The 18,080-nt window shown below is 54.2% G+C and overlaps 2 protein-coding genes across 6 annotated transcripts in view; both read left to right on the top strand.

The window, feature by feature from the left end:
- The first annotated feature begins 2,200 nt into the window (after window positions 1-2,200).
- On the top strand, window positions 2,201-13,906 carry khsrp (KH-type splicing regulatory protein). Of its 2 annotated transcripts, XM_088932961.1 has the most exons (19): window positions 2,201-2,438; window positions 3,927-4,032; window positions 5,374-5,433; window positions 5,598-5,634; window positions 5,953-6,005; window positions 6,091-6,162; window positions 6,308-6,365; window positions 6,450-6,618; window positions 6,737-6,835; window positions 7,932-8,039; window positions 8,310-8,412; window positions 8,772-8,872; window positions 9,119-9,260; window positions 10,426-10,586; window positions 10,664-10,773; window positions 10,860-10,948; window positions 11,299-11,505; window positions 11,589-11,740; window positions 12,069-13,906. In XM_088932961.1, exons 1-19 carry the CDS (start codon window positions 2,310-2,312, stop codon window positions 12,075-12,077), a joined length of 1,965 nt encoding a protein of 654 aa, XP_088789087.1. In that variant the 5' UTR covers window positions 2,201-2,309; the 3' UTR covers window positions 12,078-13,906. The 2 variants fall into 2 exon arrangements, with proteins under 2 accessions (XP_088789087.1, XP_088789088.1); XM_088932962.1 differs by lacking the exons at window positions 5,598-5,634; window positions 5,953-6,005.
- Window positions 13,907-15,465: 1,559 nt separating this feature from the next.
- dcaf15 (DDB1 and CUL4 associated factor 15) overlaps window positions 15,466-18,080 on the top strand; it is a 10,526-nt gene continuing 7,911 nt past the window's right edge. For 2 of the 4 annotated variants that reach the window (XM_088932964.1, XM_088932963.1), the window contains exons 1-2: window positions 15,466-15,597; window positions 16,322-16,419. In XM_088932964.1, coding sequence (XP_088789090.1) covers window positions 15,502-15,597; window positions 16,322-16,419 — 194 coding nt within the window. In that variant the 5' untranslated portion in view covers window positions 15,466-15,501. The remainder of the gene's footprint in view (window positions 15,598-16,321; window positions 16,420-18,080) is intronic. The other 2 variants (XM_088932966.1, XM_088932965.1) reach the window with 1 other exon arrangement.

Here is an 18,080-nt window from a genome sequence, read left to right as displayed (position 1 = left end):
AGTGACAATATTCCCCTGTTTATTATTAGACCAGGGCCTGATGTCAGTGACGATATTCCCCTGTTTATTATTACACCAGGGCCTGATGTCAGTGACGATATTCCCTTGTTTATTATTACACCAGGGCCTGATGTCAGTGACGATATTCCCCTGTTTATTATTACACCAGGGCCTGATGTCAGTGACAATATTCCCCTGTTTATTATTAGACCAGGGCCTGATGTCAGTGACGATATTCCCCTGTTTATTATTACACCAGGGCCTGATGTCAGTGACGATATTCCCCTGTTTATTATTACACCAGGGCCTGATGTCAGTGACAATATTCCCCTGTTTATTATTACACCAGGGCCTGATGTCAGTGACGATATTCCCCTGTTTATTATTACACCAGGGCCTGATGTCAGTGACAATATTTCCCTGTCTCTGTGCTGGGTAGACTGGCAACTGTGAGGACAGCAGCTCCTCCTCCTGTCTGTGACCCTGTGCCCCTCACACTGCTCCATGTAGCAACACAGGAACACTGCGTCATTACATTCAGCTGTGCGGTGGTCCTGTGTCCAGAGGGACTGGGGCAGCCGGTTCTGGGTCCAGGGGGACTGGGGCAGCCGGTTCTGGGGCCAGGGGGACTGGGGCAGCCGGTTCTGTGTCCAGAGGGACTGGGGCAGCCGGTTCTGGGTCCAGGGGGACTGGGGCAGCCGGTTCTGGGGCCAGGGGGACTGGGGCAGCCGGTTCTGGGTGGGAAACCTTGCCTGAAGCGGTTTACTATTCATGGTTCAGCTCCATCTCCTCATGAAGCTCAAGTGGTTTCCCAGATTCTGATATTTTGTCCACGACTCGAATGCCTGAAGGTACGTCTGTCGGACTGGTGCCACGATGCAGCAAGTCAAATATCAGGACACCTAGGTGTGTACTAACTCTATAACCCTGGCCCTGCCCCAGACCCAAAACAGTTTATATCTATATTTTTGTCCTGGAATCCCATGTATGGAGTTGCAATATGAAATAAAAGATATTTTGAAGTCACCACAGATGCTGTCTTTGATCTGTGTGTGTAGCGTCACGCCTGCAGCGCGTGTGTGTGTGTCAGCGTGTTGAGGCCCGTCAGCCCGTGTGCCAGCTGCACCTCAGCGACCAGCAGAGCCAGAATAAAACGTGTGTCCCCAGCAAAGGAGGATTGTAAATGGTAATGATGCAGCCCCCTGCCCTCACCTGCACTGTTGTCCCGACTCTTCAGGAACAAGGTGTGACTGGACCGTGACAGACTGAAGCCTCCCTAAGCTACTGTAATACAGTAGCAAATTGACCCCTAATTGCTTAATTGCTCCCAGTGCTGCAGATCCCTTCGAAAGTTTAGGAAGAGCTAGAGCAAAAACGTGCTCGGGCCCGGGCCCCTGGTGTCAGGAGGTTACAAATCAGCTGATTTTCTGGGTTACCTCACACAAGCAGCTACGGACTGTCAGCGGGGAGGAGCCTCCATGTTGGCTCCAGTTCATACCATCCGCACTTGAGCCAAAATGGCGTCGGAGGACTATACTGTAGTTATTTTCTTACATAAACCTCCAGAAGTTTTTGCTTGTCTTGCTTTCAACCACATGTCGCGAATTTAAAGACAGGTGTATTACAGATGGGTAGATTTATAATTTGTGCGATAAAACGCAGTCCGGATAAGGAACAAGTTATAGGTTTACTCCATGCTGAAAAGAAGAGAGAAAACACAACGTTTCGGCTATGAAGCCTTCTTTAGGTGTGAGTGTGACATCCAGATAAGACGTCCCCAAGGCACACGTGACCCACGCTCCAGTTCAATAGTGCAAGGTTACCTCCATTGTTTACTGAGGCCCCTCCCCTCTTTCTCCATATTAGCTCTGGATTTGTCAGACGACCTGTCAGTTCGTGCTCCACGCCGTGCCGGTTTTAAAAGGTCATTGGTTGTTGGTGCTGTCCTTCAAACTTCATTGCTGTGTTGTGATTGGCTCACCCTCCAGCAGCGCCAACATTAACCCCCGTAGGCCGTTCTGTCAATCAAATCCGGCCAGCCTGTTCTGATTGGCTAGTTTAGATGTCAGACACTCGGAATACACACACCTGGAAGGCGGGCGAGTTACACGAACGTCAAATCCAATTGGGTAGCAGGCAGGTGGTGGATGGGACATCCGGTAGGCCCAGGCAACCCCCCTCCTCCTCACCGCGGCTCCCTTGCTCCTCCCCGGCTCTTGCCTTACAGGGTTCCCGCTCCTGCGCACCTCGACCCGGCCCGAACGCTGCCTTAGCCCGCTCGCCTCCCCCCTCTCTCAGCGCGGACAAGCATGTCGGAGTACAACGCGGTGCCGCCGCCCGGGGCCGCAGCTCCTCTCGTCGGCGGACAGCAGGCCCTCGGAGCCGGCGGGGCCATCAAGAAAGACGCCTTCGCGGACGCGGTGCAGCGGGCCCGGCAGGTAAGCCGGGGGAGGCCGGGGCAGCGACGGGGAGGGGAGAGAGTGCGGACGGCGCGTAGAGGGGGTTTGGGATCAATGGAGCCGGCGGGCTGGCTGTCCCTGTTTCGTGGGACGCTGATAAAAGGAGACTGCCAGCACTCAGACAGGCAGGCGGGGAGCGCCGCTCTCCCCAGCTCGCTGGGCTGCGGCCTGGGCAGAGGAGGCCGGGCTGAGCGACACTTACGCCGGCGGCGGCGGCGGCGGCCGGGGGAGAGTCGGGGCGAGAGAAACGCGCAGACCCCCATCGCTGTCCTGCATAAATAATCGAGTAACCGTCTTCCCCGCGTCTGAACCCGCCGTCCTGAGCGGGTCTGGACCGGACCTGCGGGCGCACGTCTGCACTTTTTGGCAGAGACACCCACCTCCTCCCGTCTCCGCGCCACATCACCCCACACCACCCTCGGGTCTCCTTCTTCAGGGCTGTTTCACGACATCTCGACAGTCTAGTGCATCATGTCCGGAACGGGGTTCTGAGGCCCTGGACACGGTTTCTAAACGAACCGCCGCGGTTCGGAAGCCGTGGTTGTGATCATGGGACCGAGGTGAGACTCCAGCATGCCTTCAGCAAAACATCTCGCCTTCGGGGCGACACGTATCGTTCTTGAATGTGTGTCAGGTAACATTAAACGCTGGTGAAGAACCTGTAGAGATAACAATGCTTATGCTTGCCAATGCTTACCGGCTGTAGCAAACTGTTTCATTCAGAACTGTTTACGGTTTAAGTCACCGCTTTACAGCTATAAGATATCGCTGCTCTGCTCTGGAATCAGTCCAGAGAAGAGCAGTCAAGTATGTGCTGAGACTGAAGGAACTGAGTCTCTTTAGTCTGAAGGAAGTGTCCTCACTGACAGGTTGAAGGAACTGAGTCTCTTTAGACTGAAGAGAAACTATGATGGGACCTGACACAAGTATTCAAAATCCTCAAAGACTTCGACACAGTCAACCCAGTGGACTGTTCTACTGCACTGGGACTGTAGCTCCTATTGTAACAGGACTGTCCTACTGCACTGGGACTGTAGCTCCTATTGTAACAGGACTGTCCTACTGCACTGGGACTGTAGCCCCTATTGTAACAGGACTGTTCTACTGCACTGGGACTGTAGCCCCTATTGTAACAGGACTGTTCTACTGCACTGGGACTGTAGCCCCTATTGTAACAGGACTGTTCTACTGCACTGGGACTATAACCCCTATTGTAACAGGACTGTTCTACTGCACTGGGACTGTAGCTCCTATTGTAACAGGACTGTTCTACTGCACTGGGACTGTAGCCCCTATTGTAACAGGACTGTTCTACTGCACTGGGACTGTAGCCCCTATTGTAACGGGACTGTTCTACTGCACTGTTGATGGTTGTTTCTGGCTGTATGTGAAGTGAATTGTTGACAGGGCTGCAGTGTTTTTGAGTGTGTGGTGCTGGACAGTGTTGATCTTCTTTGTTGTTTGCAGATTGCAGCAAAGATTGGAGGTGATGCCGGAACAGCACCCCTGAACAACACCAGCAGTACCGAGAGCTACTCCTTCACTCCGCAGAAACGCCAGCTGGAGGATGCAGGTGTGCCTTCTGATCCCTGATTGTAACTCCAGCCTGTTTACTATTAACTAATTTCTTTGCTGTGCCAGTAATCTTGTGGTGTGCCTTCACTGTACTCTTGCTGTGCCAGTAATCGTATGCTGTGCCTTCACTATACTCTCGCTGTGCCAGTAAACTTGCGCTGTGCCGTCTCGATACGCTTGGTGTGCCTTCACTATACTCTCGCTGTGTGAGTAATCTCGCACTGTGCCATCACTGTACTCGCGCTGTGCCAGTAATCTCATGGTGTGCCGTCACTGTACTCTTGCTGTGCCAGTAATCGTACGCTGTGCCTTCACTATACTCTCGCTGTGCCAGTAATCTTGCGCTGTGCCATCTCGATATTCTTGGTGTGCCTTCACTATACTCTTGCTGTACCAGTAATCTCGCACTGTGCCATCACTGTACTCTTGCTGTGCCGGCAATCTTGCGCTGTGCCATCTCGATACTCTTGGTGTGCCTTCACTATACTCTCGCTATGCGAGTAATCTCGCACTGTGCCATCACTGTACTCCTGCTGTGCCAGTAATCTCGCACTGTGCCATCACTGTACTCTTGCTGTACCAGTAATCTCGCACTGTGCCATCGCTATACTCTCGCTATGCGAGTAATCTCGCACTGTGCCATCACTGTACTCGCGCTGTGCCAGTAATCTCGCACTGTGCCATCACTGTACTCTTGCTGTACCAGTAATCTCGCACTGTGCCATCGCTATACTCTCGCTATGCGAGTAATCTCGCACTGTGCCATCACTGTACTCGCGCTGTGCCAGTAATCTCGCACTGTGCCATCACTGTACTCTTGCTGTACCAGTAATCTCGCACTGTGCCATCGCTATACTCTCGCTATGCGAGTAATCTCGCACTGTGCCATCACTGTACTCTTGCTGTACCAGTAATCTCGCACTGTGCCATCGCTATACTCTTGCTATGCGAGTAATCTCGCACTGTGCCATCACTGTACTCTTGCTGTGCCAGTAATCTCGCACTGTACTCTTGCTGTGCCAGTAATCGTACGCTGTGCCTTCACTATACTCTCGCTGTGCCAGTAATCTTGCGCTGTGCCGTCTCGATACTCTTGGTGTGCCTTCACTATACTCTCGCTATGTGAGTAATCTCGCACTGTGCCATCACTGTACTCCTGCTGTGCCAGTAATCTCGCGCTGTGCCATCACTGTACTTGTGCTGTGCCAGTAATCTCGCACTGTGCCATCACTGTACTCTTGCGCTGTGCTCTCATTCCCCTGTGTTATACTTTGCTCTGTGCCTCTTGTCACAGAGTTTGCGGCCTGCGTTGTGACGCTGTGTGTGTGTTGTCTTGCAGAACAGCCGGACAGTAAGAAGATGGCGTCTCAGAGTGAGCGGGACTCCTCCTCTGCTCTGTGTGAGTCCCTCTGCTCGTTCTGTGGGTGTCAGTGGAGTCGCTCCTGTTCTGCGCACGTTCGTTTCTGTCCGTGTCTGTCCTCTTCAGGTGTGATCTCTCCCTCCCTCGTCTTTCCCTCCTCCCTCTGCCTCAGCACTGACCTGCTCCCGGTTTCTCTCTTGTAGCCATTGGAGCTCAGCTGGCGGCCCTTCACCAGCAGAGGTAAAGACCCCTGACAGCGTGGGGGGCTGGAGGGTGGGTGTGAGAGGGTGTGGTTTCACAAGCAGATCCTGAACATAGTGGTTCCGTTTCTCTCATCTGCTCTACTCCCCTGCCTCTCTCCCTCACTCCTGCTGTCTCCGGTCCCCTGCTTCTTTCTCTCCTCTTCCTCATTCCTGCTCTATTCTCTCGCTCCTCTCTCTGCATCCGGCCTCTCCCTCATTCCCATTCTCCGATCACTGCCTCTCCCTCCTCTTCCTCACTCCTGCTCTCTCTCTCTCCGCTTGCCTCTCCCTCTGCTTCTCTCTCCTCCTCTCTCAGGCCAGCGAGTACCACAGAGGAGTACCGCGTTCCTGATGGCATGGTTGGACTCAGTGAGTATCAGCCCTGTTTGTTTAATTGCTAATGGAGGGACGGGAGTTGATTTGGGCTTTTTAATTGCTCTTCTCTCTTTCTTAGTAATCGGTCGAGGAGGAGAGCAGATTAATAAGATCCAGCAGGACTCGGGGTGCAAAGTTCAGATTGCTCCAGGTGAGTGTCCTGTGGCCTATCATGCCTGTCCTGCTGGGTAGCACTGTGTCCGGCCGGCAGGCTGCCCGGGGGCGGGTCCACTTTGTCCGGCCGGCAGGCTGCCCTGGGCGGGTCCAGTGTATAAGCCGATGTTTTTTGCTTTCAGACAGTGGTGGTCTGCCGGACAGGAGTGTCTCTCTCACGGGGACCCCGGAGTCCATACAGTGAGTACATGACCCCCGTGTGACTGCGCCCTCGAGCCCGGGGTCTGGGGACTGCGCTCAGGGTCCTTCCCTCCCTCCCCTCAGGAAGGCGAAGATGCTGCTGGACGAGATAGTGTCCCGGGGCCGCGGCACGCCGCCCTCCTTCCACGAGTCCACCAACGGCCAGAGTGGGTCGGTGCAGGAGATCATGATCCCCGCCGGCAAGGCGGGGCTGGTGATCGGCAAGGGGGGCGAGACCATCAAGCAGCTGCAGGTACAGCGGGGCGCTGGGTGTGAAGGGGTGGGCGCGGGGTGCTGGATTGCGCGTGTCCGGGGGGGTGTGGCTCAGCCGTGCTGCTGCGTAGAAGTGTCACTGTCGTGTTGCTGTGTAGGAGCGTGCAGGAGTGAAGATGATCCTCATCCAGGACGGCTCTCAGTCAGCCAACATGGACAAACCCCTGCGCATCATCGGAGAGCCTTACAAAGTACAGGTACTGCCTGTCTCTCCCAGTCTGTCAGTGTGTCTCTAAGTGCAGTGTTAATGTACTGTAGTGTCCAGTCAGTCAGTGTGTCTGTATGAACCCCTCTCTCTCAGTGCAGTGTTAATGTACTGTAGTGTCCAGTCAGTCTGTGTGTCTGTATTAACCCCTCTCTCTCAGTGCAGTGTTAATGTACTGTAGTGTCCAGTCAGTCTGTGTGTCTGTATTAACCCCTCTCTCTCAGTGCAGTGTCAATGTGTTGTGGTGTTTATCATTACCAATAGGATGATGAAATTGAGGAATAAGCCAGAAATGACTTAGCGGATGTGATATAACCCCCAACCTGTAAGAATTTTGTCATGCAGTTGGTGTAGTTAGAGGCATGTGAGTTATTTGTTTCCTGGCACAGCTTTGGTGAAAAGAGCAATAATTCACTCACACTTGGCTAAACAAATGTTTATTAGCAGTGACATAACATCAACATACAACACACGTTTCCCTATGTACAGTATAGGTTTACAGACAAGGGGTCCTAGAGGCGTAACGTCCTAACCACCCAGAATAAGGCCAGCTGCCTTCTGAACTGAATAGAATGCAGTCTGCGGTTGAATCTCTCTCTCTGCAAACCCCCGATGTTATAAAATAAATGGGAACCCTTCTCCTTATACTTAGATGTACCCACTAACCAGGTGAGGCCATTTCAACCAAAGGATTCTCCACTCAAGAAATCGGAGTTGCCTAAAAACACATTGAATCGCAAGGTTCAGTTACGTAGCTCAAACCTGGTCTTTATGGATGATCTGGACAAGGAGCTCTCACCTGGCACACATTTCATGTTGTCTCCCCTCTTTATCGTTCTGTTCTGATCTCTTACATGGCGTCTTTCTGGACTGTTGATTGACAGACATAATCATTTACCCGGAAATTAGCCAAGGTGAACTTCATGATTGCTTTTTTCACTGAATCTAGACCCCCTATATCTCAGCGAACATCAAACATCCCCTTTGCTTTGAAGCTGGAAATATTGACACTGTTCTTTGAGACACTTCATAGTTGCCTATAGCTGTTACAACATGAACCGTCTTTCTCTGTCTCTCTCGTGGTGCAGCAAGCTCGGGAGCTGGTGCAGGAGATCCTGCGAGAGAGGGATCATCCCGGCTTTGTGGAGAGAAATGAGTACGGCTCCCGTATGGGCGGAGGGGGAGGCGGCATTGATGTGAGTGTCCTCCTGCGTCTCCCTCCTGACCCTGCCAGTACCCCTCCTGCGTCTCCCCCTGACCTTGCCAGTACCCCTCCTGTGTCCCCCTGACCCTGCCAGTACCCCTCCTGCGTCTCCCCCTGACCCTGCCAGTACCCCTCCTGTGTCCCCCATAATCCTGCCAGTATCCTTCCTGCGTCACCCCTGACCCTGCCAGTACCACCTGTCCTGCTATGGGCACCAGGGTGTTCCCTGGATTCTGATGGATCGGTCTGGGCTCGTGTGCAGGTGCCCGTTCCTCGTCACTCTGTGGGCGTGGTCATCGGACGCAATGGAGAGATGATCAAGAAAATCCAGAACGACGCTGGAGTCCGAATCCAGTTCAAGCCAGGTGCTGTGCGCTACACACAATCCGAATCCAGTTCAAGCCAGGTGCTGTGCGCTACACACACACAGTCCGAATCCAGTTCAGTGCTGTGCGCTGCACACGTATGCGCATAAACAATGTCAGTCCAGTTTGCATGTGTTGTTGTGTAGACAACAATATCCAAAGTATTGACCCCGATAGTGTGTGTACTCTCTCAGTAATCATGTGATTGTTTTACTGTCACTGTGCAGATGATGAAACTGGCCCTGATAATTGTGTGTGTGTTCCTTCAGTAATTATTGTCACTGTGTAGTGCAGAAGATGGCACTGGCCCTAATATTTTGTGTGTGTTTTGTCAGTAATTGTGTTACTGTGATGTGCAGATGACGGTACTGGCCCTGACAAGATTGCGCACATCATGGGTCCCCCAGAGCGCTGTGAACACGCGGCTCGCATCATCGCAGACCTGCTGCAGAGCATCCGGGTACGGGGGGGCAGAGCGGGGCGCGGGTAGGGGAGGAGGGAGGGGGTATGGGGGGGCAGAGCGGGGCAGAGCGGGGCGCGGGAAGGGGAGGGGGGAGGAGGGAGGGGGTGCAGGGGGACACAGCAGGGCGCGGGAAGGGGAGGAGGGAGGGGGTAACGGAGTGGTAACCTGAGCTGGTTGTATGGCAGGTGAAGAGCCCACCTGGGGTCTGTTTCCATGGTTCATTTCCTCTCTTCTCTTCTTCAGTCAGGCCCCCCGGGTCCCCCTGGACCGGGGATGCCCCCTGGGGGTCGGGGGCGTGGCCGGGGGCAAGGCAACTGGGGTCCCCCAGGTGGTGAGGTCACCTTCTCCATCCCCAGCCACAAGTGCGGCCTGGTCATCGGGAGAGGTCAGTCTGTCCACATAATGGTCACTCCGCCAGTGCAGCTGTTCGGGCCCAGGGGCCCTGGGGCTGTCCACTGTCTCTGGCTGTGAGCCTGCGCCTGTATCTGCTTTGAGTAACAGCATTACTTAATTAGCGAACACTGTTTGTGCCGGTGGTTGTCAGGATTAAAGGGGAACTGCAGTGCCAATTCCTCAAACAGGTTATTAAATCTCAGTAAACTAATTGATTAACAGTATCACAACATTTTTAAAATTACAGATTGAGCACAAAATCGTGAACTTTGTGAAAGCATTGTATGGTCCCAGTTTGGCACAGACTACTGGTCTCGCCACAGGCAAGAGTTTGTGAGAATTGTGACATGATGCGGCCCTTCCTGCTCTCTGGTCACTGTAACGACTAGTGTAATAGGATGTACGAGTATAAGTGAATAAGTAAGGCTATGCAGCAGACACTTCATGGCAGACATGTTTAAACGGGATCTGCATGCAGAGTTAACAAGTAAGTGGTATTTGTTGGCAAAACCGTGTCGACGTCAACAGCAATATTTGTTGGATAAAAAGAGATTTATTCACAAGCCTGCTTGTTGAAATTTCCATACCTGGTCTATTTTGATGAATATTTGAGATTTTCCACATACAGGGAATATTCTACTTTCATTGTGGTTCTAAATGCATTCATATATGGCAATTCTTTCTAATCCTGAAATGTAAAGATAGCATTGCAGTTCCCCCTTAAGAGCTCTTAGCGGTTCGGTTGTGTTGGTGTGTTAGCTGGGCCTCTTGGCCAGTCGGGGGTGATGTGTTCTCAAAGCGGTCCTCAGTCAGTGAAGGCTGAGGGGCAGTGACCAGCGTTTGCTGGACACAGGTGGACGTTGCGGAGAGTCCAGACCAGAGTGCTGTATGAATGGCAGGAGACAGCTGGTTGATCGGCTCTGACCCTGGAGATGCATGACACTTTGCCAGTCATCACCCTGTCAGGGTGTGCGGTTCCTGCCTGACCTGAGATGTAGCTGCTTCCCAGCCACTGGCCAAACGATCGGCCCTGCTGGTCAGCCCCCGGACAGCCTGAGCGTAGTGAGCCTCACCAGTCAGCCCCTGTCGCCGTCCTCTCTCTCTGCCCTCTGTGCACTGCTGTTCCTGTCTGACCGCTGGGCCGTCTGCCTGTCCAGGTGGGGAGAACGTCAAGGCCATCAACCAGCAGACGGGGGCATTCGTCGAGATCTCCCGCCAGCCCCCTCCCAACGGTGACCCCAACTTCAAGCTGTTCACCATCCGGGGCACCCCCCAGCAGATCGACCACGCCAAGCAGCTGATCGAGGAGAAGATCGAGGTACAGCTGCTCCCCGGTTGTGCCTCCTTCTGAGGACTCTGCTGGACTGGACCTGTCTGATTCTGGTTCTCTTTCAGGGTCCACTGTGTCCGGTGGGTCCAGGGCCTGGTGGGCCAGGCCCCTCAGGTCCAATGGGGCCCTACAACCCAAGCCCTTATAACCAGGGACCTCCGGGAGGCCCCCCACAGTGAGTATTCCTCCCTGCCCAGACACAGGGACACAGGCAACACCCTGACAGCTGCCAGTACTGATGGCAGTTCTTCTCTCTTCCAGTGGGGGTCCCCCTCCACCACACCAGTACCCCCCACAGGGCTGGGGCAACACCTACCAGCAGTGGCAGCCCCCTGGACCCCATGACCCCAGTAAGACACTCCTCTCTTGATAGCTCTCTTCAACTTCCTCGGTCTCCCTCTGCACCCTGTCAAAAATATAAGTCTTCCATTGTCGCTGCAGTGTCTGTGTGTGTGAATTCAGGGGGAGTGTTCCCTGTGAGAGGGACAGCAGTGTCTCTAGCAGTGTCTCCAGTCCAGTCAGGTGTGTGTCAGTGTGTGAATTCAGGGGGAGTGTGAGAGGACAGGGACAGCAGTGTCTCTAGCAGTGTCTCCAGTCCAGTCAGTGTGTGAATTCAGGGGGAATGTGAGAGGAGTGGGACAGCAGTGTCTGTCAATCCTGGGTCTTTCCTGAAGTCTCTGCCTGTGTTTTGGTGTTGCAGGCAAGGCGGCAGCTGCTGCAGACCCCAGTGCAGCCTGGGCGGCCTACTATGCCCAGTACTACCAGCAGCCTCCTGCCCCGGTACCTGGACAGCCCCCCGCCGCCCCCACAGGGGCCCCCGCGCCCACAGACCAGCCTCAGGCCAGCCAGGCGCCTGCTGGCCAGCCAGATTACACCAAGGCCTGGGAGGAGTATTACAAGAAGCTGGGTAAGAGCCGGCGCTGGGCGTGTGGGACTGAGCTCCCCGAATCTAAGGGCGATTGGCCTTACCTTTCTCTTCTTTTCCCTCAGCCCAGGCAGCTGGCACAGCGCCCCCTGCCTCTGGTGCCCAGACTGACTACAGCGCGGCGTGGGCCGAGTACTACAGGCAGCAGGCCGCCTACTACGGGCAGACGGGGGGCCAGCCGGCCGGACAGACAGCCCCCCCACAGCAGGGACAGCAGGTACCTACTGCTTCTTGCCACAACACGGGCCCAGTTGCTGAGCTGGCACAGGGCCAAGCCTCGAGCTGGTCTTAGAGGATTCGGTCTGCAGTCTCCCCTGAAACTGCAGCGGAGGTTGAGACACACCACAGCACGGTTTCTCAGGCACGGCCCCTGTAGCTCCCTGCAGGGGGCAGTCCACGCGCAGCCTGGCATTCCCAAGCGGAGAACAGAGCGCAGCACAGGGCTTGGGTAATCTTCCCTACACACGCGCCTGGCACAGCTCGACGGACACTCTGCCCCAAGCCGGGGTCGGCCGGTCGGCAGTGACCGCGTCTCTGTGTTGCAGACGCAGTGAGGCACCGAGATGGGACGGGACAGCCGCCCTGCGGAGAGAGGAGAGAGGAGGATTGAGCCAGAAAGTCAGAGGGGTATTCACCATTCTGCTCATCCACAGCCAGACTGCTACTTGGAGTTTTAATTTCGAGTTTGATTTTTATTTTTTTGTTTTTATTTTTGTCCTGTGAAAGACCGAGAGAAGAGAAGGGTGCCCCCCCTCCCCCCCCCACACACACCCTTTTCCCCCTACCCCTTAGCCCCTTAAATCCTTCTCCCTTCGTTCTGCTTTTTAAAAAAAAATAAAAATTCTTTAAAAGACTTTTTCCCTTTTTTCGTTCTCTACGGGTGAAGGCAGAGAGACGCTGACTCCTCTCTAGTTTTCCGGAGTTTTTTCCGCCTCAGTCTGATTTTTATTCCTGCGGATGCGAGCGGACTCCGGGGGAGGGAGAGACTTGACTGGCACCCCTTGCGCGGCTGAGCGCGCGGTCCGGTTGTCCGTGTCCGCCTGGGCCGGAGGCGGAGCCGTGTTTTTACAGCTGTGTCCCGGTTCAGCTTGGAACATTCCCAGTAAGGAGAGCAGAGGGCGCGTGGAGGAGTCCTCTGTCTCGTGCCTGCGTGCTGGTTTTTAAATTCTCCCTGTACGTCTTCCTCAGGGGCCCTGTGGTGTGGTCTGTTGGCAAGGTCGAGGGCGAGTGTGTGTGTGCGCGTCTCTCGACGCGTGGCGACGTGGCCGGGTGTGTGTGTGCGTGTCTCTGGATGTTGGGCGACGTGGTCTAATGTATACGTGTGCGCGCGTGTCCCTGGATGTGTGGCGACGTGGCCGAGTGTGTGTGCGCGCGCGTGTCCCTGGATGTGTGGCGACGTGGCCGAGTGTGTGCGCGCGCGTGTCCCTGGATGTGTGGCGACGTGGCCGAGTGTGTGCGCGCGCGTGTCCCTGGATGTGTGGCGACGTGGCCGAGTGTGTGCGCGCGCGCGTGTCCCTGGATGTGTGGCGACGTGGCCGAGTGTGTGCGCGCGTGTCCCTGGATGTGTGGTGACGTGGCCGAGTGTGTGTGTGCGCGCGCGCGTGTCCCTGTATGTGTGGCGACGTGGCCGTGTGCGCGCGCGTGTCCCTGGATGTGTGGTGACGTGGCCGAGTGTGTGTGTGCGCGCGCATGTCCCTGGATGTGTGGTGACGTGGCCGAGTGTGTGTGTGCGCGCGTGTCCCTGGATGTGTGGTGACGTGGCCGAGTGTGTGTGTGCGCGCGTGTCCCTGGATGTGTGGTGACGTGGCCGAGTGTGTGTGTGCGCGCGTGTCCCTGGATGTGTGGTGACGTGGCCGAGTGTGTGTGCGCGCACGCGCGTGTCCCTGGATGTGTGGTGACGTGGCCGAGTGTGTGTGCGCGCGCGTGTCCCTGGATGTGTGGTGACGTGGCCGAGTGTGTGTGTGCGCTCGTGTCCCTGGATGTGTGGTGACGTGGCCGAGTGCGTGTGTGTCCCTGGATGTGTGGTGACGTGGCCGAGTGCGTGTGTGCGCGCGTGTCCCTGGATGTGTGGTGACGTGGCCGAGTGTGTGCGCGCGTGTCCCTGGATGTGTGGTGACGTGGCCGAGTGCGTGTGTGTCTCTGGATGTGCGGCGACGTGGCCGAGTGTGCTGGTTGGTGGTGGGGGTGCGTGCGCTGTGCCTGGGTGGTGAGGTTGGTGTGCACCTGCGTATGGCTATGACAAATGTCTGCAGTGGGTGGTTTTGGGGAGGTGATGTTTTTTTTTTCCTGTTGAGACGTCATGAGGTTGTATATTGTACACCTGGTTTTTACTTTTTACTGCTCGTTTTTAAAAACTTCACAATAAAAGATATCAGACACCTTCCCTCCTCTCTCTCTCTCTCTCTGACCTCAATCACTTCCCTCTCCAGACGGCTTTTCCCAGCTGATGGCCTGAGGACCCTTGCTTTGCTCTCAGAGGTGCGGGGGTAGGGAACAGTTTGCCCAGCTCAAATGCCGAAGCAGATTTTCAGGAACAGGTCATGGTGGGCCAGGGGTGTTGGAGCTGACCCTGACCAGCAGGGGGCGCTCCAGGGCGGCAGGCCCTGCTGTGGTTACATGGCATTTTAACAGAAGAGCAGCAAGTGTTAGTGTGGGCACCTGGTTCTGGGAGAGTGGCGCTGGCCGGGTCAGGGCCAAGGGCATAGTCCATCTGCTGTGGTCTGGACATGTGAGCTGGACCCTGCCTCTTGCCGCAAGGGGCTCAGGAGATTGGGATGGGTCCAGTACAGGCTGAACTTGGCCCACTGTAACTACGCTGCTCCTAGTCTGGGGGAGTTTCTGAAAAAGAAAGCATCTCATCCGAACCTCAGCAGCCACGCTCCCACTCCATTGGGACTGGTGCAAAACTAGTTTGAGGGGTTGAGTCACAGAGGTTTCAGCATTGTGAAAGGTCACCGTTAGCCCGAAGGATACAGCAGGACTGCCTGAGGAACACGGTCATGAGGCTCCCCAGTAGATACCAGCAGGCCCTGAGGGAGCACCTGTGGATAACTGGAGGCCCTGAGGAGCTCCAATCGATGACAGGAAGGCCCTTCATTACACAAAGAGTTGGATGAGAATCAATGAGCAAACAGGTACCAGCAAGCAAAGGTCAGGCTTTGTTTTTAAGTTTTATTGAATATCAAATAATCTAAATGAAGGAGAAATGGTGAAAAACTAAACAAAAAAAACAGAACAAACATGTTGCCAGAGGTAATTACAAGTCGGAGCACAAGTTTTTTTTTTTTTACATATGTAAGTTGTGTTTTTTGCCTTGTTATTCTTCAGGCTTTTGATGGAGTTTAAGTACTACTGCATTTCAAACTTGTAAACATTGAAGGAGGGAATAGCACTGGACCTTTTTGTATTGTACACTGTAGGTGTGATATGTATACAGTATAACTAACATTCATTTTAAAGACCATGTATTTACATCTTGCAAAGTATAAGAGAATATCAAACCCCTTATATCTAACATTCACAATGAAACACATAAAGGTGAAGTTTTGCTAGTCTATCAAAACAGTTTTGTATATATGCAGATTACAGATAAATGTGTAGGTGTTTCTTTTCTAGTTATATAGAAACACAAATCCTCTTACTGCCCGGTGCTGGTGAGTTTGATGTCACTGCCAAGTCCTTCTCTTCTTTGGGGGTGTGTAGTTTGTTGAGCTCAGTGGGGACTGGGGGGTAGGGTTGGGGGTAAATAGGGGGTGGAACAACAGTGATTGACACCAAGCGCTGTCCAATCTAAGCGACGTTTGTGTAGGAGGAGCGACTTGGTACGGCCAATCTTAACAGAGCTGGGAGACCGGAGCTTTAGCCTTGATTGATGGGTCTTTTGCCCAATAGAGAAGCTTGGCGGGTATGCGGCGAGCCAATGGGAGAGCGAATTACATGGATAGGCGGGCGCGTGCAGGCAGCTTGGAGTGGCGAAAAATGGCGCCCAGCTCGAAATCGGAGAGGGTTGACAACAAACAGAAACCGGCGAAAAAATACAAAGAACACCTCGTCAAGCTGCTGAACCGGGGCAAGGTAACTCCAGACCGGCCCGCGCTATACAAGGCCACGCCTGACGGCGGCGCGCACCTTCGCGGACTTTGAGGAGACGCGGAAACTGCAGACTCGTCAGTGACTGCGGAGCCGGAGGCAGCCTGGCCTTTCAGTGCAGATACAGTCACAAGAACCGTGATAACGAGGGCTTGTTTTACTCACAATCCAAGACACAGTTTACCCTGGACGCGAAAAGGAAAAGGCTTCGGTCTTTTTCGGTCTTAATGTGTTCCTGTTGTGGCTAGCTGGACGTGTTTGTCGGCAGATGAGGAACATGACCTGCAGTCACAGTCGAGTGCACAATTAAACGGCATCGGCACCGGGGTCGATTTAGAGAACATGTCTAGAGAAAGCGGTTTTTCTGATCCCAGATTCTTTCCGGCAGGATGACTGGGCGGTTGTCTGCAGTACTGGGTTCGGCCTGCATGCGGCGCCAGGTGGTTGGGATCACGAATGAGAGGAGACCCCTCATGTTTGAGGTCTCGGGCCTCCTGGAGTTTCTAATTATTATCACTAGAATTTTTGGCTCAACATGTAAATTCTCCTGCAGTATCTTTGTTTATATAAGGTGTTCCCATAGTCATGGCAATATCTTGGTGTGCAGCAGTCTGATTCACTCCAGGTTTTACATTGTTGTCTGACTCCTTGGTGTTCAGCAGCCTGATCCAGTTTCTCTCCTCTCTCCCCTCCTCTCTCTCTCTGTCAGTTGTCTGGTCAGCTGACTCACCGCCTGTTCCGGAAACTGCCTCCCCGAGTTTGTGTGTCTCTGAAGACCATCGTCAGTGAGGAGTTCCTCAGAGCAGGGTCTGTCTGTGTGTCTCTGTGTCAGTGAGGAGCTCCTCAGAGCAGGGCCTGTCTGTGTGTCTCTGTGTCAGTGAGGAGTGTCTCAGAGCAGGGCCTGTCTGTGTGTCTCTGTGTCAGTGAGGAGTGTCTCAGAGCAGGGCCTGTCTGTGTGTCTCTGTGTCAGTGAGGAGTGTCTCAGAGCAGGGCCTGTCTGTGTGTCTGTGTCAGTGAGGAGTGTCTCAGAGCAGGGCCTGTCTGTGTGTCTCTTTTATCAGTGAGGAGTGTCTCAGAGCAGGGCCTGTCTGTGTGTCTCTGTGTCAGTGAGGAGTGTCTCAGAGCAGGGCCTGTCTGTGTGTCTCTGTGTCAGTGAGGAGTGTCTCAGAGCAGGGCCTGTCTGTGTGTCTCTGTGTCAGTGAGGAGCTCCTCAGAGCAGGGCCTGTCTGTGTGTCTCTGTGTCAGTGAGGTGTGTCTCAGAGCAGGGCCTGTCTGTGTGTCTCTGTGTCAGTGAGGTGTGTCTCAGAGCAGGGCCTGTCTGTGTGTCTCTGTGTCAGTGAGGAGCTCCTCAGAGCAGGGCCTGTCTGTGTGTCTCTGTGTCAGTGAGGAGTGTCTCAGAGCAGGGCCTGTCTGTGTGTCTCTGTGTCAGTGAGGTGTGTCTCAGAGCAGGGCCTGTCTGTGTGTCTCTGTGTCAGTGAGGTGTGTCTCAGAGCAGGGCCTGTCTGTGTGTCTCTGTGTCAGTGAGGAGCTCCTCAGAGCAGGGCCTGTCTGTGTGTCTCTGTGTCAGTGAGGAGTGTCTCAGAGCAGGGCCTGTCTGTGTGTCTCTGTGTCAGTGAGGAGTGTCTCAGAGCAGGGCCTGTCTGTGTGTCTCTGTGTCAGTGAGGAGTGTCTCAGAGCAGGGCCTGTCTGTGTGTCTCTGTGTCAGTGAGGAGTGTCTCAGAGCAGGGCCTGTCTGTGTGTCTGTGTCAGTGAGGAGTGTCTCAGAGCAGGGCCTGTCTGTGTGTCTCTTTTATCAGTGAGGAGTGTCTCAGAGCAGGGCCTGTCTGTGTGTCTCTGTGTCAGTGAGGAGTGTCTCAGAGCAGGGCCTGTCTGTGTGTCTCTGTGTCAGTGAGGAGTGTCTCAGAGCAGGGCCTGTCTGTGTGTCTCTGTGTCAGTGAGGAGCTCCTCAGAGCAGGGCCTGTCTGTGTGTCTCTGTGTCAGTGAGGTGTGTCTCAGAGCAGGGCCTGTCTGTGTGTCTCTGTGTCAGTGAGGTGTGTCTCAGAGCAGGGCCTGTCTGTGTGTCTCTGTGTCAGTGAGGAGCTCCTCAGAGCAGGGCCTGTCTGTGTGTCTCTGTGTCAGTGAGGAGTGTCTCAGAGCAGGGCCTGTCTGTGTGTCTCTGTGTCAGTGAGGAGTGTCTCAGAGCAGGGCCTGTCTGTGTGTCTCTGTGTCAGTGAGGAGTGTCTCAGAGCAGGGCCTGTCTGTGTGTCTCTGTGTCAGTGACGAGCTCCTCAGTTCAGTCTCTCTGCATCTCTCTGTCTCTCTCAAAACAGTTGTCAGTGCGGAGCTCCTCAGACTGTGCCTGATTCTGTTTTTCTCTTTATATATATTTTTCTGGCTCTACCTACATGTGTCTGTTGTTCTGTGTGTTCTCTTTGTCCTTCTTTTCTCCTGTCTTGGTATCACAGGAGCCTTCAGTGTTGTGTTGTTTT

Source organism: Atractosteus spatula, chromosome 14 (genome assembly GCF_055471065.1).
Source record: "Atractosteus spatula isolate fAtrSpa1 chromosome 14, fAtrSpa1.hap1, whole genome shotgun sequence".
NCBI lineage: Eukaryota > Metazoa > Chordata > Actinopteri > Semionotiformes > Lepisosteidae > Atractosteus > Atractosteus spatula.
This window is presented reverse-complemented; position numbering and strand designations above follow the sequence as displayed.